The 26,171-nt window shown below is 38.0% G+C and overlaps 1 protein-coding gene and 1 non-coding gene across 2 annotated transcripts; both read right to left on the bottom strand.

Moving 5' to 3' along the window:
- Positions 1 to 183: 183 nt before the first annotated feature.
- On the bottom strand, positions 184 to 21,264 carry SLBP (stem-loop histone mRNA binding protein). Its single transcript, XM_020992245.2, has 8 exons — positions 21,039 to 21,264; positions 19,435 to 19,596; positions 13,841 to 13,945; positions 12,895 to 12,954; positions 12,322 to 12,459; positions 10,483 to 10,632; positions 9,413 to 9,494; positions 184 to 1,137 (listed from the first exon to the last, which is right to left on the bottom strand). The coding sequence occupies exons 1-8, from the start codon at positions 21,110 to 21,112 to the stop codon at positions 1,021 to 1,023; spliced, it is 888 nt and encodes a 295-aa protein (XP_020847904.1). The 5' UTR covers positions 21,113 to 21,264; the 3' UTR covers positions 184 to 1,020.
- On the bottom strand, positions 3,576 to 3,713 carry LOC144455520 (small nucleolar RNA SNORA14). The gene has a single exon (XR_013484241.1). It is a non-coding gene; the product is annotated as a small nucleolar RNA SNORA14 (small nucleolar RNA).
- Positions 21,265 to 26,171: the final 4,907 nt, after the last annotated feature.

Genomic DNA, 26,171 nt, shown 5'->3' with positions numbered 1-26,171 from the left:
TATCCTCCCATCTATAGCATATAGCTTTTAAATAAGAAAAAAAAAAGGGGAAGGTATAAAGACATGCAGGACAGTTGTTTCTATTATTCTGAAAGAAAGCTATATGAATTCTGAAAACAAATGCACAAGGAGAAGCTAATCAAGAAGCAGAGGAATAAAGTTCACATCTATCTGACAACCTAATAAATCTGATACACCATATTCTTTTCCTTTTATTTTTTGCAAGAACATTCCATACAAAAGCAATTAAAACATTAACTGTGTTATGTTTACAATTGAATATTTGAACAGAAAATCTGTACAACGTTATCATTTACAATTTTACATGGCTTATTAATTGGTTGCATTTTTAAAATGTTTTAACCTACAAACTTTGCATTCCTTTAACTCTTCTTCAAATATCACAAGAAGAACTGTCTATCACTGACTATTTACAAGTACCAAAGTAAGGATGCAGCAATCTTCAAGCTCAGTATTCAAATAATTCACCATATCTATGGTGCCTTTCCAGTGCTCTGGATGAAATGAAAAGCTTAATACACTTGACACCTTGAAGAGATGCCAAGAATTTAGTCTGTAAGGAAAATAGAGTCACATTCAACTCAAAGTACACTGGCAAAACACAAAGAAAGGCTGGCCCCTTATAGTTCTATGACAAAACTAAAGAGACCAATGTGGCATTTTATACCTAGAAAAAAAACCACTTACGTCAGCCAAGTTCACTTGAAGAGAAACCTATGGAACAACTCAATTGTCTCAAGGTCACTTTTCTTGGGTTGTTACAATTTATAATTTAACACTTGCAAACCCATCCAATATACAAAAAATTACGTAAAAATAAGAAAATAAGGCAAGAATAGCAATACCATGAAATAATGAACTATAAACAGGAGGGAAACATCCAGTTATCAACGCACAACATAGTTTGGCCAACATCTCACCAGAATTATTTTCACCTAAACAATGTCATCTATTTCAGAACAGAATTCGTTTCCTCAAAATAGCCTCCAGGTGGCACCCTTAGCTCACAGATGGGAATTCTTTCAGTGGTTCAGTCAAACAAGCCTCCAAGTCAAATTCGTCTCCTGCTTGATAATCAACATGTCTAACTTTTGTGGGCGTGCCAGAATACATATCCTACAAAACAAAAATGTGAGTCACACAAAATTAAGAAGTGCAGGTAAGCAATTATTAATCCCGTTGGTAAAAAAAGTTTATTCTTTTTAAAAAAGGCTTCTTTAAGTGTTTCTAACTTTACTTTTCACTTTTCTGTCATCTTAATACGGGGAGGGATATTGATAGATAGATTCACATACCAATAAACCAATTAATTCAAATGCATAGGTAAAGAAAATCTCACTCAGCTAAGAAAAAATTTTTTCCTAACAAACATTTCCCCAAAACTACATGCAACTATGAACAAGACTAATATGTTGTTTCCCCTTCTCCCTGAACTTACTAATTAATCCCTTGTTAGTGGAGGGAGAAGAGTATTAGCATATTATACTGAGTTACATGTAGCACCACTTTGTGTGATCTATGATTTCCAGCTTGGCCAATACATACTTTAGCATACTGACAGAAGAAATCCCAATGTATTCTTAGTTTAGTTCAAGCACAAACTTCTGCTTAACATTATAACACCTAAATCACAGCAATATACATCTTCTCCAGGGTATTTTCATAATTCAAATATTTGGTTAATTTCCAAAGTAAGACTTTTGAATTGGGTACAAAAGTGCTTTTAAATGATACTTCTAAATCACAAACTATAAACACAAATTGAAACTATTGGTTTTACTTCATATATTGCAAATTGGCAAAGATGGGAAAACTGTAACAAGGGAACATGGAAAGAGATTAATAGGAAGAGCTCTAGGTTAGTCTAACTCATCCAGATATCAGTTTGGAATTAATTAGGCAAGTAAAGGAACTTCTCCGCTACATCTCAAAACTTCTTGACATCACTCCCTATTCTTTCCTCTTTGGTTCCAGTCTGATGAAATGGTGGCTCTTCTTGCCAAAGCCAATCCTTTTACCCCATCTCCTTCCTCATCCTCCTGCAGATTGTATTCCCCTCCTACTATTATTGTCCTGCCTCCTTCTAATCTTCCGGTATCTCTGCACTTGAAGTACAAGTACTCTCTTGGCTCCTTCCGTGATGCCTACACGTCCTGGCCTCCTCTTGCTTCCCTCATCCCCTGCAGTCTTACACCCCTCACTCTCTTCAAAGCCAAACTGCCAAAAGCTGCTTGCTAGCCGTTCTGCACTCCATTCTCTACTCTCACTCACCCCTCAGTCCCTTGCAGAAATGAACTTCCAACTTCACCATAAATGAATTTGATCTTTCCTAAGTTCACAATGATTTCAATTTGCCAAACCCAAATGGCCTTTCTCTCAGTCCTCCTCCTTCATGACCTTTGCAGCACACTGTTCACTGTTCGCCACGTTTCTCCTAGACATTCTCTTTCCTCTGCACTTTGCGGCAAGGCTCTTCTTCTTGGTTCCTCTCCTTTCTGGCTACCCCACCTCAGTCTCCCTTGCTGGACAATTATTCACATTCCTTCCCTACAAACCATGGATGCATACCAAGGCTCAGTACGGAGCTCTCTCCAGTTGGCCCTATACATTCTTGATGACTTAATCAGCCACTTTGGGGGAAGGGGGTTAAAAATCCATCATTCTATGCAGATGACTTCCAGATCAACATCTCCATATATCCAACTCCAATATATGCTAAACTCCTAGTCTACATCACCAGGGGCCACTCACTGGTCTTTTCCCACCAAATATCCCTCCTTCTCTCTCTCTTTTTGGATAATTCATAGCGTGTCATTATTATTTATTATTATTATTATTATTATTAATATTGTTATTTTTTGGCTAGGCAATGGTAAGTGACTTGCCCAGGGTCACACAGCTAGTAAGTGTTGCGTCTAAGGTCACATTTGAACTCAGGTCCACTTGAATCCAGGGCCGGTGCTCTATCCACTGTGCCAAAGCATATTTATAAAGTGCAAAAAAAAATTTTTTTAAATCAAAATACACTTCTCACTAAGATAAATAAAATCAAAGCAAATCTACCTACACAAAGTTAGAATCAACTGTGGTAGATTTCAGTGTAATACACAGTCTATAACCAGCATGTTTGCCCTTTCCCCCCATTGCTGCTCATCTTCTGGGCTAAGAATTCTTTAAATTTTTTTTAGTAAGATTTTATTACATTGACATGTTTCTCATTCCACATCATCTTCAGACAACCTCTGTACGCTCACAATTCTCTGGCTAATTGTTGGGCAGCTTAGTCAGAAGTATCTGGAACACTGGTGATGGAAGAGTTTGCTGTAAAACTTGCAACAACTGCTGTAGCTGCCCACAGCAAGTGGCCAACATCCTTTCCATATTCACTTTGGGCCAGTAATTCCTCACCAAGCTGTATTTCTTCAAGAAAGAACTTCTGCATCTTTAAGGTCAGGTAACTAGAGTTCAGCAAATTAAGTCAAAAAGGCTTTTAAACTGGGAAAGACCAGCTCTCTCTTTGGCAAACTTCCGTTTCTTTCTTTCATCTTCTCTAAAAATTGTCGCAGATGTGAAATAATGCAAAGTCAGAAGAAAATGCTTAGCATTTTGGATTAATCTGCAATTTTCTGTTGCATTCACTCATATCTTGGAAGCGTTTTCAGCAATGCTACCAAGAGGGTTTAAGAATGCTGTGGATGTGGGGCAGCTAGATGGCGCAGTAGATAGCGCGCCGGCCCTGGATTCAGGAGGACCTGAGCTCAAATCCAGCCTCAGACACATAACACTTACTAGCTGTGTGACCCTGGGAAAGTCACTTAACCCTACTGCCTAGCAAAAACAAAGCAAAAAAACCCAAGAATGCTGTGGATATCTTTTAAGTATCTCAAACAAAATTAATTTTATTTCCTCCCAAAACTATCCTCTCCCTTTTTACCTTGCTTATTTATGGTGAAGATACATACCACCAACCTTCCAGCTACCTGGATTCAAAACCACAGAGTCACACGGCTGCCATTCTAGTTCTACACCTCATCACCTCATGCATGGGGCTATAGTAATGGTGTCCTAATTTCTCTCTTCCTCCCCTGACCTTTTAGGAATCCTACCTTCTTTCAAAACTCAAAAGTCACTACCTGCTGCTTCCCTGTAAAAGTTACAAAATATATACAATCACAAGGTATTGCTTTCTCCATTACATCAGTTCCCTAATGGGCATGGACTACATTTTTGCCTTTTCATACCCAGTGCTTGGCCAAGGGTGTGTATCAGCTCAAAAAGGGTCCAATCCACCAGTAATCATATGTAAACATAATGGATTATTACTGAACAATTCAAAACAGCGAGTTCCTGAAAAACATGGGAAGGTTTGTATGAACAGAATCTAAATAAGCAAAACCAAAATATATACCACTACAACAACATAAATGAAAACATCTACAAGGAATCTAAAGCTGACTAAACAGAAAATCGAGCTGTGGTCCTGGAGGACAGAGCAATGAAATATGACTCCTCACATCTTGGCAGAGGGGCTGGTCACCCCTCTGGCCAAATGTCATACACACTGTCAGCAGTGGCTACTATTAGGTGTTCTTCTTTGTCATAAGAGTGGGATCAATTCTGGGGCGAGGGACTCAGACTGAGAAGTATTTCCCAAAACGAGTAATGTAAAAACAAAAAAGCATCAATAAAAGTCTTCCCACCACCCCTCATATTACTGAGTACTTCAAAGATCTGGAATTTACTGTTACGTAATTACTTCCTCCCCTGATACTTAACCCTAGCCTGCTTAAAATTGCCTTAGAGACTCGTCATAGCTAAAGTATTCATCACCCTACCCTGCAAGCAATCCAATGTTGTCAACCTCTCCCTACGTGGCTATTTCTCCAAAGATTGGACAATTCACGTGGTCCAAACAGGAAGCCTTTCCAAGACGGCACAACCTTCCACTACGGAACATCTTTCTAAAGGGCTAGAGAAGTCACAGTGTGGCCCTTCTATTCAGTCCTATTGCTAATGTAGCTCTAAGATCCCTGTAAGGAACCTTATGGAAAGCTAGCAATGGCACAGTAAGAGCTGCCAAGATGTACAGTTCACTTAGGAAGCAAGGAGCTAAAAAAAGGACAAACCAGGACTCCCTGGAAACTAGCAGCCTCACAGTAACCCAGAGGGGAAAAGAAGAGGCTGAAGTGCCAGTCTCAGCCCTAAGGAGACCATGCTCCATATATGGAAGGACAACCAGGGAGAGAAGGTGGAGACTAGAGATGTAGTGCCAAATGAGAGGAACAGCAAGCCAGGGACAGCACTTACATTAATGCAGTTTGAAAGTGGAGATTGTCGAAGGCTTTAAAAGCCACTTAACAGTGATTCCAGTGACATTGGAGGAAACAAATGTAAGTGCTCATTTCAGTATACATTTTAATTACCACCGGTCAAACACAAAAATAGAAGGTTCATTTTAGGGAATCCCAAGAGACTCAATTATAGTCTCTTTTTCTCAGGGAATGTCACCTATTTCTAACAAACCCTCTTTTCCCCTTGTAACATAGAAAAAAACATCAGCAAAGCCAACTTTGTACTTAATGGTGTACGCAACATTCCATGCCCACGTGCCCACCCAAATCTCAAGAAGAGATTTTGATGAAATGATGTATTTCATCATCTGTTCTTCTGGGCCAAGACTGATTGCTATAATTAATCAGAGTTCAGTTGCTTTTCAGAGCCATGCTGACATTGTACTCATTATGTATCTGATTTTGGTTCTGCTTAGTTTCCACTGCATCTCTTCCCATGCCTTATATCCTCCTATTTGTCATTAACAATACAATATTTCATTATATACCTTCCCAATCATTTACTAATTAGTGGGTATTAGTACCTACATTGTACCTGGTTTTGTTCCTCCTAAAAGTGTTATGAATATTTTGGTGGAAGAAAATTTGACTTTGAATGCCTTGGGATATCTCCAGTCAACAGTTATTATACTCTGGTGACCTTCTTCAGAGAATTCCAAAATTTTTCAAAATAGTTGAACCAATTCACAGCTTGCCTATATTCCCACAGTCCTTCCAACATTGACTGTTTCTTAATGTTTGCAATCTTTGCAAATTTCATTGATTTGTAAAGTGAAACTAATTTGTGGTTCTAGTTTCTCATAAAACTGTTCATAATTCTATAACTGCTGAACAGTTATTCTTTTGTAAACTGTTTATATCAGACTTTAACCAGCAGCTGGGGATAAAGTGGACTGAATTCCATGTTTGGAAGAGCTTTTGTAGACCTTGTTCTACAAAGTTCTCCCAAGTACTTCATGCTCTTGGGTTTATCACACACTGGAATAGCGTGTCCAACTGCTTGGGCTTCATTATGTTGTTGACACATTCTCTTCAAAATTTAATATTTATTTTTTCCTCAATTACATGTGAAAACAATTTTAACATTCTTTTTTAAAATTCTGAGTTCCAAATCCTCTCCCCGCTCCACCCCATATTGAGAATTTGACATAGGTTGTACATGTGTGGACTTTATTATTTTGAAAAAAGTAACCCCTTATGTATAGCTTATATCAGATTACATGTTCTCTTGAGGAGAGAGGAGGGGAAAAATTTTTGAACTCAAAGTCCTATAAAAGTGAATGCTGAAAACTAAAAATAAATGAATAGGGGAATATTTAGTCCAACAGGATATCTTTGGTAAGAAAAATGAGTCTAAGCAAGTTCAGAGATTTGCAAGGTCACAATGGTGGTAAAATGGGACTTAAACCAGGTTCCAACTACAGAGACGGTTAGTGTTCTCTTCATTGTCTACACTGTCTCCTCCAACCATAAACCAGTCAGTAGAAATAGCCTTTCTTGTACTAGCGAAGGCCACACACAAACAATAATATTGCCAGGATTTCTGGCAGAACCATGTTTAATAGTGCTGGGGAAAGAGGACATTCTGTTTCATCCAATACATCTGCTAGACAAAGTTTCCCATGTTACTCCCCTGTAAACAATGCTGGCTGTTGGTTTTAGATATAGACTTATCTCATCAAAGGGCCCTTTCATTCCCATGATTTTTAGAACTCATGACAAAAATGTTTTCGCCTAGCATCAATTCAATATAATCAAAGTGAACAATTCCCTAAACTTTAGGCATGTGGACCATATCTGCTTCATCAAGTTGTTTGTAGAGTGCCTTTGTTCTCTATTATTGAAAATGATTTTGTAGCACAAGTATTAACTATTCTTGAAACATTTGCCGGAGATTCACTTACAAATCTGCCTAGACTACTGTATCTCTTATTTATGACTTGATCAATTTCTTTGTTTTTAGGGTAAGATTTCTATTTATTTTGTTAATTTAGCTTATTTCATATTAATTATCTACTTAAATTCAGTTTGATGGCACACAATCATATACAGTCATTTCTGACAGTTCCTTTTATTTCCTGCTGTGAATTCCTCTTATTTTGTTTCATTTTGGTAATTTTATTTTCTTTTTATACTATTAACTAATGATTTATCATTTAATCTTCAAAAATCCAGTTCTTAATTTTATCATTTCCAGCCTTCATTTTTGATTTTACCTATTTCTAATTCAACACTTTCTCACCATTCTTTTACAGATGTGGGAGAGGGTCCACAGATGTGGAACGTTAATATACTGTCAGATTTTTTTCACTATATCGATCATTTGTGCCTGTTTTTTCTTCCTCTTTTAAAATTTTAAATTTTTGTTATAAGTGATGACTCGGGAGGGGGGAGATTGGAGGGATACAGAGTGAAACTTAAACAATAAAAGAAGCAAAATATATCAACAATATGTATTTTTAAAATGTGGTTTTTCGCTTACTCATTTGAAAATTATTTATTGTTCATTCAGATCTGCTGTTGTTCAGTTGTTTCAGTAGTATCTGACTCTTTGTGACTCCATTTGGGATTTTCTTGGCAAAGATATTGATTTGCCATTTCCCTCTCCAGTTCATTTTATAGATAAGGAAACTGAGGCAAACAGGGTTATGTGTTTTGCCCAGGGTCACACAGTTAGTGTCTTACGCCGGATTTGAACTCAGTTAAGATGAGTTTTCCTGACTCCAGGGCCAGCACTCTATCCACTGTGTCACCTGTACCATGATCTGTATCATGTATTAATTCCCTTTTATTAATTACTATTTTAGCTAAGTTATGTTCTGAAAAGGATGTTTAATATCAACATTCTCATTCAAATGATGCCTTAATCTTTCAAATCAGTTTTTTCCAATAGCCAACTGTTTTCCTTTATCATTCCCAAGCTCATCCTGAAAACTTTGAAAGTAACATTAAAGTCTCTTACAATTCTTGTCCTGCTATTATCTTTTTACAACTAGGCTAGTTTTTCCTCTATGATCTTACATATTATGCATGTGTTGCATATACTTAATATCATTATCCCTTCATGGTCTACAATGACAGCACAATAGTTTATTTTTCTCAACACTGAATTTGTTTCTTTGAGATAATAATTTCAACTCATGCTTTAAAAAAATACCTTTATGCAGAGTAAGTTTTGTTCTAGCTCATTTTCATTTGTAATTATTTCAAAGAATGTTTCTTGTATACATAAATTGTTGGGGTTTGATTACTTATTCACAAGTAAGGTGTTGTTATGCTTTTATTTTCCTCTATTTAATTCTTTTTCCTTCTTCCAGCACTTTGTCCCTAAGTTTTGCTTACACTAACTTAAGCCTAGTCTTTCAACTGTTCTTCCAGGCCTCAGTCCCCATTTTCTGGCCCTAACCTTCTTTCAGTTTACTTAAATTATCCTTTCATTATTTTTACTGTTTCCAATCACAAAGAATTCCTGCACCTTACAAACTTCTGGATGAGTCCACTGAATCAAAGCTGAATTTTGCATTCGTAATATAGACTCAGTATTCAGGTTACCTAGTTTAAAACCCTTTATTTTTCAGATGGGAAAACAAGAGACCCAGAAGTTATAAGACTTCGAGAAGTCATTTAGAACAGCCAGCAACCGAACTAAGATTAGAACCAACATCCTCTTTTCATTGTACCACCTATTCTGTGGTAATACTATCACAGAATGTAACTTGGAGAAGTAGTAAAAAGTAGTTACGAAACACTTAAAAGTATAACTAGTCTGGCTGACATGAGGGTTACTTAAATATTCACTGCATTATTTTCCTTTATAATGTCTCTATAATATACATGCCAAAATTATGCTCAGTACACAAGAGATTTAATACACCCAATCCCAGGACTAAGCCTCAGGTTTTACCAATGGATATACTGGAGTCCTTATTCTCTAGTGTCATGCTCAAACCAAGCACATTTTACATTACTGCTTAAAATGAGCCAAACTGCATGAGAGCTAAGTAGAAGGTACAAAAGAAAAACAAAACCCCAGTACTCACATAGTTATCCTGAGAGCTTGTTTGTGATTCAGAACTACTTTCAGCAGATTCAGTCTCCATTTCACCAATGTCTACTGGGGTGCTGTTAAAGCAACATGCAAATGACATCAATGACTTGCTTAACATAATGCTGAAAGAACTCTGATGCTGGGAAGGTCTCTTGCTGTTGAGTGTCTCCAGTGAAAGCCATATATCTCTGTAGATTTCCCCAGCCTAGTATTCTTCTAAAGGATTTTGAAAAAGTTGCACGTCCTAAATTTCCTCATTTGCAAAATGAAGATAATGCTTGTACTACCTAACTTGCAGAGTTGATGCAAGTAAATTACTTCATAAATTTCAAGTACAATGTAAATGCGTTGGGGTAGCAGTAGTAAACAAAAGTTTAAAAAGTTTTAAAGGCAGTCCAATGTTATTTTTATGCCAGTATTTATCTAGAAGACTGTCACTTTCTCACTGGCTGATTAAGTTATAAAATAACAGAATTATTGTATATCATTTAAAAACCTGGAATGGTTGTTTTCTAAGTGCTTGAAATGAATTTTATTACATTTAACTCAATACCATTTTAATATAGGGAAGCTTTCATAAATAACATGCATTATACTGAACAATAAAACGGTCTTTTAATGTTGGGTGACATTCTCACTTTGAGAAACATGTTTTAAGGGAAGCACATGGGACATGGGGATGCAAGCTTTAGATTTTAATGCAAGCATAACGTATTCTGCTCAGGTAAAATCCTTCCTGGTTGCCGAAGAGGAGGTGAGAGGAGAGAAAATACAACCCATAACTTGGGTAACTTCACTAACAAATTCTCTGATTTCACCAACGTCCTGCCTACTTGTTAGAGATAACTTTTATATACAACAGAGCTTAATTAAGAGTTTGTTGTTACTCTAGACTGCTCCCAGGTAGGAGACAACCTGCTACATGCCCTATATATCACGGCAATAAGTATTTATTGAATTGTTCTTATGGGAAGATCTGAAGAGCACCATTTTACGGGTCACAGAACTATACATACAATTTATGTATGTATAGAGAAAAAAGAAGTCCTAACTTATACATACATTTCTTGTAAGTTACAGCCTTCCTCAGCTGGAGGATCCCAAAAATGTAAAGCAACCTTCCACAGTTTGATCTGCTGGTCCCATGATCGCCTACTGTACTTCTTAAACTTGTTTGGAGTCTTGGGATGAATTCCAGGTTGTCTAAGATGCCTGTATTATTCGGAAGAGTATATCCATTAGTCTAAAGAATTATACCTCCTATGTTTCTATATGATTCTCACTAATTATGAAATCTAAGATTTTAATGAGACTGGGTTTTCAAACTGAGATTTTGCTTAATTTATTAAAAAACTCATCACAAAATGTTAATATTTAAAATTAAGCTGGACATTTTTTTTTGATTAGGCAATTGGGGTTAAGTGACTTGCCCAGAGTCACACAGCTAGTAAGTGTTATGTGTCTGAGGCTGGATTTGAACTCAGGTCCTCCTGAATCCACGGCTGGTGCTCTATCCACTGTCCCACCTAGCTGCCCCCAAGCTGGACGTTTCTTTGGATTATATTAGGTATCTAAATTCTTGGGACATCTATTAAAAACAGCAAGGCCTAATATATCAAGTTATATGACATTCCTATTAGTGAAAAACAAAATTATATTTTTGTAACACTGAAGCCAGCAGGTTCAACATGGGCCAATATACCTATAAAAACCACAACAGACCAAACAAAGGTCCTTTGTTTGGGTGAAAACTAGCCACTGGCCTCGATACAATTTACTGGTACCCTGCACTCCCACTCCTTGTCCTCCCAAGGTCATGACTGATTTGGTCACCTTCAGATTCTATTTTTTTTCCCATGCCAGCCTCATACAGAATTTTATTGTTTTTAGTTCATATATTTTTAGTTTTCAACATTCACTTCTATAACATTTTGTGTTTTAAATTTTCTCCCCCTCCCATTTCTTCCCCGACCCTGAGAGGGCATACAATCCGATATAGGCTCTATATATACATTCACATTAAGCATATTTTCCCATTAGTCATGATGTAAAGAACAATTAGAACTAATGGGAGAAGCCACAAGAATGAAGCAATAAAACAAAACAACAAAGGAAAAGGAGAGCAAACAGTATGCTTCCCTCTGCATTCACACACTATATTTGTTTCCCTGAGTGTCGACTCATACAGAATTTTAAAATGTATTATCTATCGTGTGTAAACACACATAAACGCACACAGAGTTATCTATTATATATTGGAATATAATATTATCTTACTACATTTTTATTTATTTTGCTTAGTATCCCCCAACTGTTTCAATCTGGTTAGGCAGATTCTATTTTTATTTTTCTACTTCAAGCTTTTACTACAGCTTTCTTCATTTACCCTCCTACTTTCTTTCATCCTAGTTCCATGAATAGGCCAAGATAAATTAAAAGTCGTAGCTTTCACTTCTCATCTTGACTCTAGATTCTCCTTCCCAACATCTCCCCAGGAATTCAGCCATTACTGCAATCAATACCAGACTATTTGCCAGAAACCTCCCAAGTGATCTTCTGCTGATCTGTGGTCATCAAAGGGCCACCCCATGCCACATGTGCAATACTTCTTTTCTCTATTATTATGAAGATTCCTATAACAATCTCTAAATCACCATGTACTTACTCATGGCAATAAAATGAACAAGCCATTCTTGGCTAATAGTTCTTTGAAGGCTTAATATGTTCTTAAAACATAAGCTTTATTTTTTTCTGTTTAATTTAATTAAAAGAAATGTTTAATTGATGAGATAGGGGATGTATATTCAGAAATAAGTGGTATAAATGATTTTTTTTTAACAAAAAGTTACCTATAATGACTTTTCACTTAAAAGCCTGTCATTCACACAAATGAAAATCTACCTCGGCACTTCTTTAATATATCGATCATAGGCAATGGTATTCTTTCCATAATTTATCTGTTTTTGTCTCCTCATCAGAACATTTTCATCCGTTTCTAGTTCTGCTGGTGCTGCAGATGTTGATTCTTTTGAATCAGAACTAAACAAAATAAAAAGATTATGATATTTTCAGAGATGCCAAAGGGTATATTAAAAAGGCTATTTAATAGATAATTAATATTAACATTTTCATAATTTTACTGAACATTCAAAATGGCAATCAAATAGCCATAGAAAAGCTAAATAACCTTGCTTTGAAAATATTTATATTTAAATAACTGAATTGTAACATATAAAATTTCAGCTTATCAAGTCATTCCCATTAGTTATCCATCAACTGTCTCAAGTTTGTTCCGTTCATTCCCATGACTTTTCCATAATATAGTTTGTGGTTATGAGGTACTTTCTTGGGTAAGCTTTTCCTCTGCAAAATTTCATAAGTCACCCTAGATTTCTTTACAGTATTCATACTTGTTGGTTTTTCATAAGTATCTTTAACAGACATACAAAATTAAAAGTATTAAATGTTACTCACCTTCCAGAAGATGACTTTCTTTCTCTTCCAAATTCATTTATGAGAAGTTTTCTTTTGTATCTGTAACAGAAATTCATATTATGCTTACTATTCACATGATATTAAATCACTCTTTATGAATCTAATTTCATTCCTGGAGTTACAAGAGACTTTACAGATAAGGCCCAAAGAGGTTTAATAGCTCAAGTTGCAGAACTGAACTAGGTTAGAAATCTAGTTTTCCTGACTTCTAGGCAAGACCACTTTCCTTTATAATAAAAATGCAGGGTGTAATCTAACAAGCTCAACAAAATATTTTATTTATGCTGCATCTGTCCAACATGGTGAGCTCTTAACACATAAACAAATGCTTATTAATAACCATAAACTAGTTCTTATGAAGAGACTTTACTTACACTCCCATCAATTTAGAAAGCAAAATTCTATGGCAAATTTAAGTGCTACCAAAATTTCAAAGTCTAAGGAGTCCAAAATAGTACCTAGAATAATGTTTAAACAAAAGACTCTGGCAAATCCAAATGCTTCTCTAAACAACTTCAACAAATTCAAGGCTTAAAACTTTTTTTGGATAATCTTAAATGAAATGTTAATTTAATTCCAATTTCACTTAACTGGGTTCTACTTCATACCAGATGGGGGAAATAATTAAAAGTAATGACAATGTCACTTGGAAATGCTTTACTTAAGTTTCATGTGCATTATTAATTATTGTAGCAAACGGTATAAATAGTTTGAAAACTCCATACTGCTGAAAGTACCAAACCTTTCTGTACCACAAAGAACCACCTAATATTCTATGTTCTAGCCAGAATATTATTAACCTTTTCAGGTTAAACTATCATAGAAGCATAGGACAGAATATACGTAAAGAAAAAAATGAATAGCTTGAAGAATGTAGACGATCAAATTACCAAGTAAAGAGTTAAAAGTCGATATAATTAAGTACCTTGCAATTTCTTTATTCACTTTGGTTCTCATTTCATCCTCTTCAACTACACTTCCCCAGTCTGTACATCTTGAACGAGGTTTGGGACCTTCTGGTGTTGTAAAACTGCAAAAAAATTCAATGAAAAAAGTAAACTGCCAAAATTCATACATTTAGATGATTATCTCCAGTTTACTTTTTAAGATTAGTTCAGCAAAATGCAAATGTACAGTTCAGATAAAATAACGAATTTTGAAATTTAGTGACAATTTGTGAGTTTACATATAGATAATTGATAGCGTGAACAGGCTTCAATACATTGTTAGTAAGGAACCATGAAAGAGAAGGTGGTATAAAGGAGGGCATGAATCCTTTAAAAAGATGGCCTGGCAGAGATCCCACTACTATACATATATCCCAAGGACAAAACAAAAGGGTTCCAAATACATCTAAATTTTATAAAAGCACTTTTAAGGTGGCAAAAAACTGAAAACAAAGGTAGGGAATGGCTAAAGTGTTACACAAATGTCATGAGATAAAAGTGTACTGTAAGAAACAATTATCTTGAATAAATCATTTTCTGATCTTTTTTCAGCGACAAGCTTGGTCATTAATTACAGAATTCAGTTTAGATATCTTTCCATTATATATTGTTAGAGTCATTGTATTATTTTTCTGGTTCTGCTTTCTTCTCTACATTGATTCAAGTCCTATGGTTTTTCTCTGAAGAATTCAGAGAACTAGCCAAGTCTTCCAATTCCCTGACCCACCCCCCACCTTTCTCAATCAGACTGCCCCCTCAAGTACTACCCTCAACTGCAATTAATTTGCCTGTTTCTTTCCCTAAAGCCTTTAAATATGCACAATTATCTTCCATCCTTAAGTCTTTCATTCAATCCTACCATTTCCCCCAAGCTATTTACCTCTTTCCTCATCTTTCCAGCCAAATTCTTCAAAAAAGCTGCTTAAACTCATTGCCTCTACTTCCTTTCCTCCTGTGCCTCAACACTTTGCAATCTGCCTTCCAACCTCATTACTCAACTGAAGCAGCTCTCCAAGTTACCAATGATCTCTTAAGGGACAAATTGTGTTATTTCTCAGCCTACATCTGTCACATTTAATGCTGTCGCCTACATTCCTCACTCTTTTTCTTTAGGTTTTCTTTTTACATTTTCATAAGACCAATTTTCTTTGTACAAGTGGGAGACTCTGTATGTGACACACACAATCAGTTAATATGTTTTGCTGAACTGTTATTTTTCTTATTCTTTATTAAAAAGGGAGGATCTCTGGAGGTAAGAGGAAAAGATATATTTGGAAAATAAGGGATATAGGCCTGACCATGTTACTACCTTACTCAAAGTCCTGGGGCTCCTTATTACCTCTAAGATCAAATGAGGGCCTTTTTAGAATTTAAAGCTCTTTACAACCTGGCTGCTTTTTATCTTTCTTGTCCTTTAACATACTACTTCCCCCTCTACACACTGGTATGGTCAAGCCAAACTGGTGTACTTATCCCTCCATGCCCTTTCTCTTGCCTTCGAACTATCTCCCACACCAGAAAGCTCTACCTTCCTACCCTTTGCCTTCTAAACCTCTGGCTTCCTTTAAAACTCAGCTCCCTCTGAGAAGAGGTCTTTCCTGGTTTCCCCAAGTGCTAGTGCCTTCCCTTCTAAGGGTGCTATCCATTCACTCTGTATTTATCTTGTGGGTATCAATTATGTTTGTTGTCTCCTTGATTAGAATGTAAGCTCTTTGAAGGTAGGGATCAGTGGTTTGTTTTTTCTTTTTATCTTTAGCACTTAGCACATTACTACACACAAAGCAAGGATTTAATAAATGCTTGTGTATTAAAAAATACAAGAAAACACTCCCAGTCTATTCCTTTGCAGAGGTAGGAGACAGAGGTGTTGTACAGGCAATTATTTTCAGACTTTTTCCACCCTGATGTACTGATTGGCTTTGCTGACTTTTTCCCCCTTTTCTTTAAAGACCTATGCAAATGATCTGAGTGTGTGTATGTTTTGCTTCCAAACATTTAGAGACTATTCTGACAGCTATTAATTTTTGCCTAGAGGTGCCATCAAGTTGGGTTGCGATATTGAGGAGCTTCAATTCTTTTGACTAAACAAATGTAGGCAAAGGTAAAGGAAGATGTTAGGTTAGCTGTGGAAAGTTTTTCAGTGCAAAGAAATCTTTAGCATCTTCTGTCTTACCATGAGGCATATCTCTATAAATAAAATTATTTTAAACATCTAATTATCAATAGAAACAGGCATCAATTTCAAATTCTTTAAATTTCCCACAAAATCTCTTGTAACTTTTAAGGCAAGAAAAATTTAATCTATACCTAACATTTATTTCAAATAACAGGTTAATTTTAGGCTAAACTATGATACAGTAGACCTTCTATCTTTTATGTAGTATATAGCCATTCTTTATGTAATTTGGAGGTGACTTTATGTAGAAATAATGTAGAGTTTTCATTTTATAGCATAATTTTTCTATATCAAACTGCAGAAATTTGTAGTTACATTTTATAACACTGGCTAATGACAGAAGATTCCCTATGGGGAAAGGTCAACTTCGATAATTCTTAGGAATACAGCCCAAAGAAAAATGAAGATCATATTTCAGTGCAAAACATTGCAACCATGTTTTGTTTTTGGCAATAAAATATAGTGGATGATGGCGGAGTCAGGGAAATCCAAGTTTGAATCCTGTCCCAGACACAGCTCTGTGACCCTGTGCAGATAACTTCTGAGCCTCAGTCTCCTCATCTGTTATAATGGAGCTAATAATAGCACCTACCCCACATAGTTATAAGGATCAAGTGAGATAAACAAGTACACGGGGCAGCTAGATGGCACGGTGGATAGAGCACCAGCCTAGGATTCAGGAAGACCTGAGTTCAAATCTGGCCTCAGACACTTGAGACTTGCTAGCTGTATGATCCTGGACAAGTCACTTCACCCCACTGCCAAACAAACAAAAAAACCCCAAAACAAAAGATAAACAAGTACTGTTTTAAAGTAAGAAGTTATTACTAATGACTAAAAATACTCTTTTCAGTACTTCTGCCTACAAAAAGGAACAATAAACAGGTTAAAATAGACATTAAAAAGTATTCACTCTTTTAAAGTCTCATTCAAATGAAAAATTATCCTAGTCTATTTCAAACACAAGTCACAACTACCACATTGCTCCATGTAAGGATTACGAAATATTATGGATCGGGGGCAGCTAGGTAGTGCAGTGGATAAAGCACTGGCCCTGAAGTCAGGAGGACCTGAGTTCAAATCCGGCCTCAGACAAAACACGTGACACTAGCTGTGTGACTCTAGGCACTTAACCCCAATTGTCTTAAAAAAAAAATTTTAAAAATATTATGGATCAAATTATTGAGAACTCATTTAGAAAATAATTTAAGATATGGTTAAATAATTTTTGGTCATATAATAAACATAAAAAGAAAAGAAAAAGGTAAATTTAATTATTCAGTCCATTTCTACCAATTTCTACAATGCCTAAAAAATGACCCAACCAGTACAACCCTCTTCTCTACATCAAAAAGAACATAAAAAGTTTGTTTCTGTTAATAATTTCATATAGCCAACTACAATGCCCGACAATTTATTATGACAGTAATACAATTAATACTGTGTTTAACAGTACCCAAAACTTTTTTGTTGAAAGTGAGTTAGCACAAGTTGCAAACAGAGGTAGCTAGGTGGAGGAAGTGGATAGAGCATGGAGTCAGGAAGATTTGAGTCCAAATCTGTTCTCAGACATTTATTTACTTTGCTAGCTAAGTAACCCTGGGAAGTCACTTAATCTCAGTCTGCTCCAGTTTCCTTATCTGTAAAATGGGGATAATAATAGCACCTGCCTTCCAGGATAATTGTGAGGCTCAAATGAAATGAACTATATTTGCAAAGTACTTTGCAAATCTTAAAGCACTAACAAAAGCTAGCTATTATTATTATCAAACAGGTTAACAGCATTTCTGTTTCAAACACATCTTGAAATATCAAGATTCTATGGCTCAATCTTAGAGAAAAAAATGTTCACATCTTCTAAAAAGCTAACAGAAAACCAAACCACAGACATACACCCAAGTCCTAGTTTTATCAACCCATCTTATCATTGTCTCAATGTCTACAGTATATTTTTTGGTTTTTTTCTGTTAGGCAGCGGGGTTAAGTGACCTGCCCAGGGTTACACAGTTAATAAGTGTCAAGTGTCTGAGGCCGGATTTGAACTCAGGTGTTCCTGACTCCAGGGCCAGTGCTCTATCCATTGCGCTACCTAACTGCTCCCAGTATATTCTTTACAGGCAATTCTGGGGTTAGTACTACAAATAAATGAACAAGAAGTTCAATCATTTTAAAACCTGGAGGATTCTGTACCCATTTTCTTAACTATTTTAAATTTCAAAGTGCTCTTTGTCAAAATATACATTAGATAGCAAAATTTATTAAATTAATTAACTAAAACAACCCAGAGATGTTAAGATATTTTTTTCATGCCTAATCAAGTGACTAGACATTTTGCTGCAATCTAAATTTAGGTTTTTTTTTTTTAACAAATTTGTCCAAAATATATATTTTTGGAAATGCTAAAAGGCCCTAATATGTGGCAAGCTTATGGAAAGACCTGTACAGAAGTTGCAGAGAAAGGTAGGCAGAGATGTGATGAAATATGCATTGCTGGCAAGAATACCCACATCAATGACATTACAGATCCAGTGAATATAAAAACACAAGGCATGATATAGTATATTACCTTATTAGGTCAAAGTTACTAATGAATATGACAAAGGCATCAGGGGGCACAGATTCTAAACTATTTTAGAATAGTTATTTTTTGGACCTATGTTCAAATCAGAATGACCCTTACTGGATCCAGTCTCAATAGAGTTCTTACGGGGGCAAATTTGACTTAACTTCTCTGGGTCTCTATATGAACTGGGATCATACACTTTTTTTTTTGGGCTAGGCAATGGGGTCAAGTGACTTGCCCAAGGTCACACAGCTAGTAAGTGTTACGAGTCTGAGGCCACATTTGAACTCAGGTCCTCCAGTGCTCTATCCACTGTGCCACCTAGCTGCCCCTGGGATTATACACTTCTAACCAAGTTTACATCCCAACTCTATACATTCATCATAGTATGCAAATATGTACAAAGGTTCAAACTTCAAGTAGGACTAGATGTGTTCAATTATAGCCCCCAAATCCAGCACCACCTTTTCCCTAAGTACAAAGCAAATAGTCTCAGAAATGGAAAGAGAGTAAGGTTTATTCTGAATATGCCAAGTAAATAAAGCATACAATTTTTTCATAAAATGAAGACCAATTAGTAAAAACAGAAGTATAAAGTTTCTCCTCTTCAAGTTTTTCCAGAGCCTCGATACCTTCTTTTTAGCTATCACTTTCTGCCATACTGTCCTACCATTCTATGTGTACATTTCCCAAAAATGTGCTCAAATAATAAATAATTTTGATCTGGCCGCACAATTGTCACAAAACGACAAAACTCTCATGATCATCAGTCACAACTTGCACAAAGAAATGTCCCCCGACATGGCAAAGTATGTTTCTGCCAAGTATCATACCTCTCAAGCCTGTTGTCTGAATCTCGACATTCATTTTCTTCTGTGTGTTTAGATTGGGTCTCATCTTCAACAAACAGAGACGAATCAACATCTTCTGGTTTTCTGTACCTTCCATCCAATCGTCTTTTGCGTCCAAGAGACCACCGGGATGGAGAAAGTGTGCTATGTATGAGGAAAACAAGTTAGATTTACTTGCTAACCTGCTCTAAATTATGAGGTGCTTTGGAGATTAGATAAAAGTAAAAGTACTAGAGCTGGAGGCAGAAGAAGAAGGTTCTAATCCTAACTCAATGTGACTTTGGATTATAGCCAACTCACTGCTCTGGGTTTCAGTTTCTGTTTCCTTATTCTGAGATAAAGGAAATGAGTGTAGATTAGAGCAGTATCCCTTCCAACACTAAAATTTCTATTTTAGTTGGGCTTTTGGGCTTAATAACTGAATTTGGGGCACACATGCAAGGAAGCACATTCTTTTGATGGAAGCTACTTCTTGGTTTCTAGATGTTCACATATCCCCTTTCAACCCCAGGACCCAGATCTAGTGATAAAGCAACAAGACCATGTGGCTACTTACTAGTAGGAAGAATGAGGTCAGGAGACCTAGGTTCCAGTTATTATTCTAGCTTTGTGTGACCTTGGGCAAACCATTTCTCCTCCCACATTTTTAAATCTGTAAAAAGGCCGAGTACAAAAATCCTTCACCCTTTATGGGTGGGTGGGGGGAAGGGGAAGAGAGAGGGTGTAGTGCAAATGAAGGAAGCTGACTGGCGCAATGGAAAGCACATTTCAGAACGCAGGATTCTAATTCCAGCTCTGCCGATTAATCCAAATTATTCACTTTAGAGATGAGAGAAATACGACTGGAACAATGGAAAACATATTTCCAGAAACACAGGATTCTAATTCCGGCCCTGGCCGATTAATCCGATGTATTAGATTAGAGACGAGGGACGAGGCCTAGAAAAGTGACTCGCCCGAGGTCCCGTTGCTAGTAAGAGAGCCCAGGTCCTCTGAATCCAAACCATTTTTTTCTTTTGGAAGGGGTTGTATTACGAAGAGCACGGCAGTTCCCAACACTCGTTAACAACATTACGAGTTTCTCCCCCCTCCGCATCTCACTCGCTCAGCATGAAGCCTGGTTATTACTGGCAATTGAAGGGCAGCGACAAGAGCGTTTTAAGAACCAGGGTTAGGGTCCCGGCTCTACCCAGACTCCATTGCCCGCCCCTCCCCCCTGCGGGCCTTCATTCCCTCTTCTTCCTAAAGGCAAGAGCACGGGATGAGGGGTCTCCAGTGCACTTATTACCTGGGGCCTCTAGGTAAAATGGGTAGTGTGGACCACAAAGAGCTCCAACTCGGATGTTAGTTCTTACAGGGAGGTGGAGGAAACGGCCAAATTCCTCATCCCAAGAGTACCCAAGTCCCACCCTCGGCCCCTTCCCAGCCTTACGGAGTGGGACTGGGGTCTTTTCCCGCCACCCGCCTCCCGGGGGGGGGGAGGAAGGTGGAACCAGGGCTGCTGCGCAGGCGCAGTACGGCCCAGGCCCGCCGCTAGACCAAACGCTAGACGGCCGAGGCAGGCCGGCGGTCCTCGGCTGACTTACCCAATGTCGCCGCCCCAGCAGCTACTCCCTGGGTTCGTCCCGGCACCGTGAGGACTCCGCTGCCGGCAATCCATTGTAAGGTGTTGCAGAGGCAGCAGCGAGATCTGACGAGAATAGGAGAAGCCGCGTTTGGACGTTGCCTTTACTAAAGTCGAACTGAGGAGACGCTGGAACGACCCCGCACCGGCGCAGACTGATTTCGCGCGCGATCTGCGACTTCATCCAACGGCTTTTTATAAGCTGTCTGCCCCCCCACCCCTCCACCGCCTCTCGCGAGCCTGGGCCGAACCATCGGAGCGTGGACGCGGGGAGGAGGGGAGTAGGGAAAAGGAGGCGCTAAGCTTCGATCCAGGAAAGAGGGCGAGGGAATTTAGAATAAACGTCGGAGCAAAAACACCACGTAAAAAAGGCAGGCCGATGTCTAGGGAGGCAAACGAGCCCCTACAGGTGGGTTTGGGAAAGGCGCAAGCAAAATCTCCCCCTAATTCCGAATTAGTTCGGCCCAGAAGAAGTGCGAGCGGCGGATAAACGCGCCGCAGGCTCTCATTGGCTGCTTCTGCGCGGGCTGGGGGAGGGGTGTTGGCGGGAAATTCTGAAACCGGGAGGGAAGATTAAGGCAGGGAGGTGAAGGGGGCGGGGAAATGGAGCTCATGCTCATTGCTGATTGGGCCGAATCAATCTCAGTCATCTCCGGGCGAGGAAGTGGAGAAAGACGCATCTTTTGAACGGCTGGGTGGGGAGAAGAGACGGAAGAAGAGAATCCAATTCACTTCACCTCAGTTCCATTCCAAGCCCTGTCATCTCTTGACTGTATCTCATTTAGAAATGACCAGATCATAGAATGTTAGAGCTGGACCGGAGCTTACATACCGTTCAGTCTAGTCTCATTTTACCGATGTGGAAGCTCAGGCCCAGAGAGAAATTACTTGTCCAAGGTCACACAGTCAAATTCATGGCAAGAGTGGAATTCTGGCGGCCTGAGCCTCCCTGCCCCCAGCTCAATGCCCTTTTCTCTTGGCTACTTACTGCATTCGGGTTACAGGCATGAAAATACGCCATCTGTGTAAGGGCATCGGTGCCAGCCAGCTGCCACTCACAGCACTGGCCTAGCTCAGACAGGAAGCACCACCACCATCTCAATCAATAATCAATGGGTCGATCCATAAACATCTATTAAGCACCTACTGTGTACCAGACACTGGCACGGAGACGGCATGGTTCAGAACCAGGAAACTGCCATGTTCTTATCAGTAGGAATGACGTTCTTGAAGAGCCTTCACCATCTGCTTTGCTGCCGCACCCCAGGGACCGTGGGACCTTTCCATCTGACCTGCCACTGTAGCCTTCCGTGTGTGTTGTCTCTCCCCACCCCCATCAGAATGTGAGCTCTTCTTAGTAGCTCTGTGACCCTGGCCAAGTCACTTTACCCTGATTGCCTCACCCCCCAAAATAAAAGAAATTTAAGAAATTTTTTTAAAATTTAGAATGCGAGCTCAGTTGGGAGCAGGGACTGTCTTCTGTCTCTATTCGTATGTTGCATATAGCAAGTGCTTACTAAATGCATTGTTCATCTGGAGGGAGAACCAGTAAGGAAGGTGACTTGGATCGCTCACTCTGAAGAGCTCACGATGGCTGTTTTGTGGCCTGCCCGCTCCCAGAGTCAGCGTGGTGACCCAGCAGCCGCGAGAGCGGATGCTTGTCTGAGAGGCCTGGCGTGACTGCCCACCGAGAAGCCGCAGAACTGGAGGGGGCCCGGAGCCCGAGCCGGCCGCTGACCCAGCGCCAGCCTCCTTGAACGCCTCCCGGGACCGCTCGGTCCGCTGTGGAAGCAGCAACGGCTGGGCTGCGGGGAGCTAAAATCTGCCTCGCGGTGACTTGTTCCCAGTGCCCCCAGACCTGCTTGCTCTCTGGGGCCTGTCCGCCCACCATTCCGCCCCCACCTCCATCTTCGCCCAAGCCTCTCCTTCCTTCTCAGGGACCGACATTCGCAGCTGTTTCATTTGGACACCTAAGTTCAAATTCTAGCTTTGCCCTTTGTTCACTAAATGTGGCAAGGCAAGTCAAACGACCGTTCTTGTTTGTTTCCTCATCTGTAAAATGGGGACAAGAAGACGTCCACGCTATACCTCCCAGGCTGGCTGTGAAAACACTGCTATGGAAATCCTTTTTTCATAGAGTTTCACAGAGCCAAATTTAACTTTGCAAACTCCTAGGTCAAAAGCCCTCGTTTTACAGATGAACCCAATCAGTGAGCATTTATTAAGCACCTGTTACCTGCCAGTCACTGTAATAAGCACTGAGGATAGAAAGAAAAGCAAAAAACAAAAACAAGCAAACAAACAAAAAACCCCAACAACCCCCCCCACAAAACCTAACCACCCCCGCCTTCAAGGACCTCACAGGATAATAAGGGAGACAACATGCAAACAACTGTGTACGGAATAATATATACATACATATGCACACATCATGCGTGTGCACATATGTGTATATTAGGAGTTCCCACATACATGTGCCTTTCTCTTTGTAATAAATCAAGTTACTATCCATGTCTTACAGAGTCATGACTTTTGGTTAACAATCTATACTTTTTTATAAGACAGTTTTCACACACACGTACCCCCTTTTCACAAAATCATCTGTGTAAAGAATTTTATTTTATTAAAATGGGTAGTTTTTTAAAATTTTGTAATGGCAAATCTAAAATAAAAATGCAAATAATTTAAGTAATTTATTCATCCATAAATATGTAATGTTTATATCTATAACTTATAAAAATAATCACCGTGGCAATATTTTAATATGATGGAGGGCCTTGTTTTTCTGTGCAAAGCTTCTTAAAATGTGGTGCTATTGGGAATTCTTTTTTCAGACATTCAAAATTGAGATTTTTGTTTTCACAATAGCTACAAAAGGAAACCATGTTTCACACAAATAAAGTAAGTTCTGAATTGTGGTAAAATGTGTATTGCTTTGTTTGATGAAGCAGATAAATCTTTATTCAACTGAAGCCCAAACCATAAAAAATGGTAAGTTCAAATGTTCATTTCAGTGTACCATCACATTGTCTATTAACTGTATTTGCTCTGATGAAGTCAGATCAAATGTGTCACATTTGCTCATGACAGATGGGCTCCTTATTTCTGCATGTTTAGACTTATCTAGGTCTTTAAAATAAAATGAGAATGATTGCACGTATGTAACCTATATCACATTGCTTATCGTCTTAGGGAAGGGAGAGAGGAGGAGGAACAGGAGGAAATTTGGAACCCCCCAATTTTTTTAAAGGAATGTTAAAAATTGTCTTTACATGTAATTAGAAACTATAGAACACTATTTAAAAAATAAAATAAAATGAGGATAGATGAGTCAAATGATGAGCAAATATGTCTTCACTTCTATTTTATGTGTGAAAAATGTAGTTTTTACAATGAAGAACATATCAAAAATGTTATTTTGTGAATTCATTAAGTGGAAGTTTAACTTCTTCATAAATTCAGTCACTTTACCATTCTGGATCAAAGTATAAGTTTGAGGAAGGACCTTGCAATGATTTATTTAGAGCACTAAGTTTTTTTGAAAATTATTCATCAATGCTGAGTGAAGTGAGCAGAAGCAGGAGAACGTTGTACACAATAACAGCCACATTGTGAGATGATTTAACTTAATTGATAAACTTAACCCATCCCAACAATACAAGGATCTAAGATATCTCCAAAGGCCTTGTGATGGAAAATGCTATTCCCATCCAAAGAAAGAACTATGGAATTTGAATGCAGATCGAAGCATACTATTTGCTATTTTTTTTATTCTTCTGTTGAGTTTTGTTTCCTCTTTCTGGTGGTTCCTCCTATTGGTTCTAATTCTTACTTACAACATCACTAATGTGAAAATATGTTTAATAGGAATGTATATGTATAGCCTATACCAGATTGCACGCTGTCTTGGGGGGGAGGTAAGGGGAGAAAAATTTTAAACTCAAAAGCATATGGAAGTGATTGTTGAGAAATCAAAATAAATTAATAATTTTTTTAAAAAAAGAAAATTATTCATCAAATATGCAAGTTTCAGGAGACATTAGGGAATCATATGATTCACCTCCTACCATGGGCAGCACCAATATTTTCCCTGTGTAATGAGGAATATTTTTATACTTAACACTTCTATAAACAACCATATAAGAAGCAAGTGATGTTGGATGTTACAGACGTGGCTTTTGAAAAAGACTCTTTTTGCTTATCAGAAGTGTCTGATTTTCTCTGGGAAAAAATTCTCTGCACGTATGCTCAGTGTTTATGTATTTCTGGTATTTTAAACTGTCTTTAATCAACTTGGATTGTACTCGTTCAGCTGCCCCACTGGATTTCCTCTTTTATCCATTAGGGAAGGATGTTATTTCCCTTGAAAAAAAAAATTACAGACGATGAAACATTTAATGCAATTAAATTAAAATGTCATTGTTGAACATTTCAGAGGAGTACCCATTTTCTCCCCTAAGTATATTCAGTTTTTAAAAGTTGCAAGTTTTCTTTGAAAGCAATTTATACTGTGTTTGCCCAAATGGATGATATTGTTAAATAGAACATGAATATTATGGTCCTTTTAACTTCTGCATGAAGAGTGTTTAACTTTGCCTTGACTCTCCTCACCCATTCTAATGCAGCAAGGACCACGATGACACAGGTCCTCTGTGTCACAGGCTTCTGTGAGCAGCAGTGGCGGATATCCCTGTCTGTCAGGTTGGTCAGTCAGTCAGCAAACATTTAGCAAGTGCCTACTATGTGCTCAGTATTGTACTAAGCAAGCAAACAGGAAAAAAAGTAGACAGTCTCTGCCCTCGAGGATGGGAAGAAAACACACAAAAGGAAGCTGAAAAGAGTGGTGGTGGAAAAGTGAAGGAAAAGAAAAAAAAGGAGGGGAGAAGGTAGGGAAGAGGCAAGGAGCACATGATGGAGAAGTCCCTTGACTCAAATTTGACTTCATTTGTGTAATATACAGATATACACACATATACATATGTATATATGAGTGTATAATATATGTGTACATTATATGATATATATGTATAAATGTATATGTGTGTCCTTATGTATGTGTATATACTTTTATTGCATTCATTGTTAGTAGGAGTGA

The sequence above is a fragment of the Phascolarctos cinereus genome, unplaced genomic scaffold (genome assembly GCF_003287225.1).
Source record: "Phascolarctos cinereus isolate Bilbo 61053 unplaced genomic scaffold, phaCin_HiC Scaffold_9;HRSCAF=440, whole genome shotgun sequence".
NCBI lineage: Eukaryota > Metazoa > Chordata > Mammalia > Diprotodontia > Phascolarctidae > Phascolarctos > Phascolarctos cinereus.
This window is presented reverse-complemented; position numbering and strand designations above follow the sequence as displayed.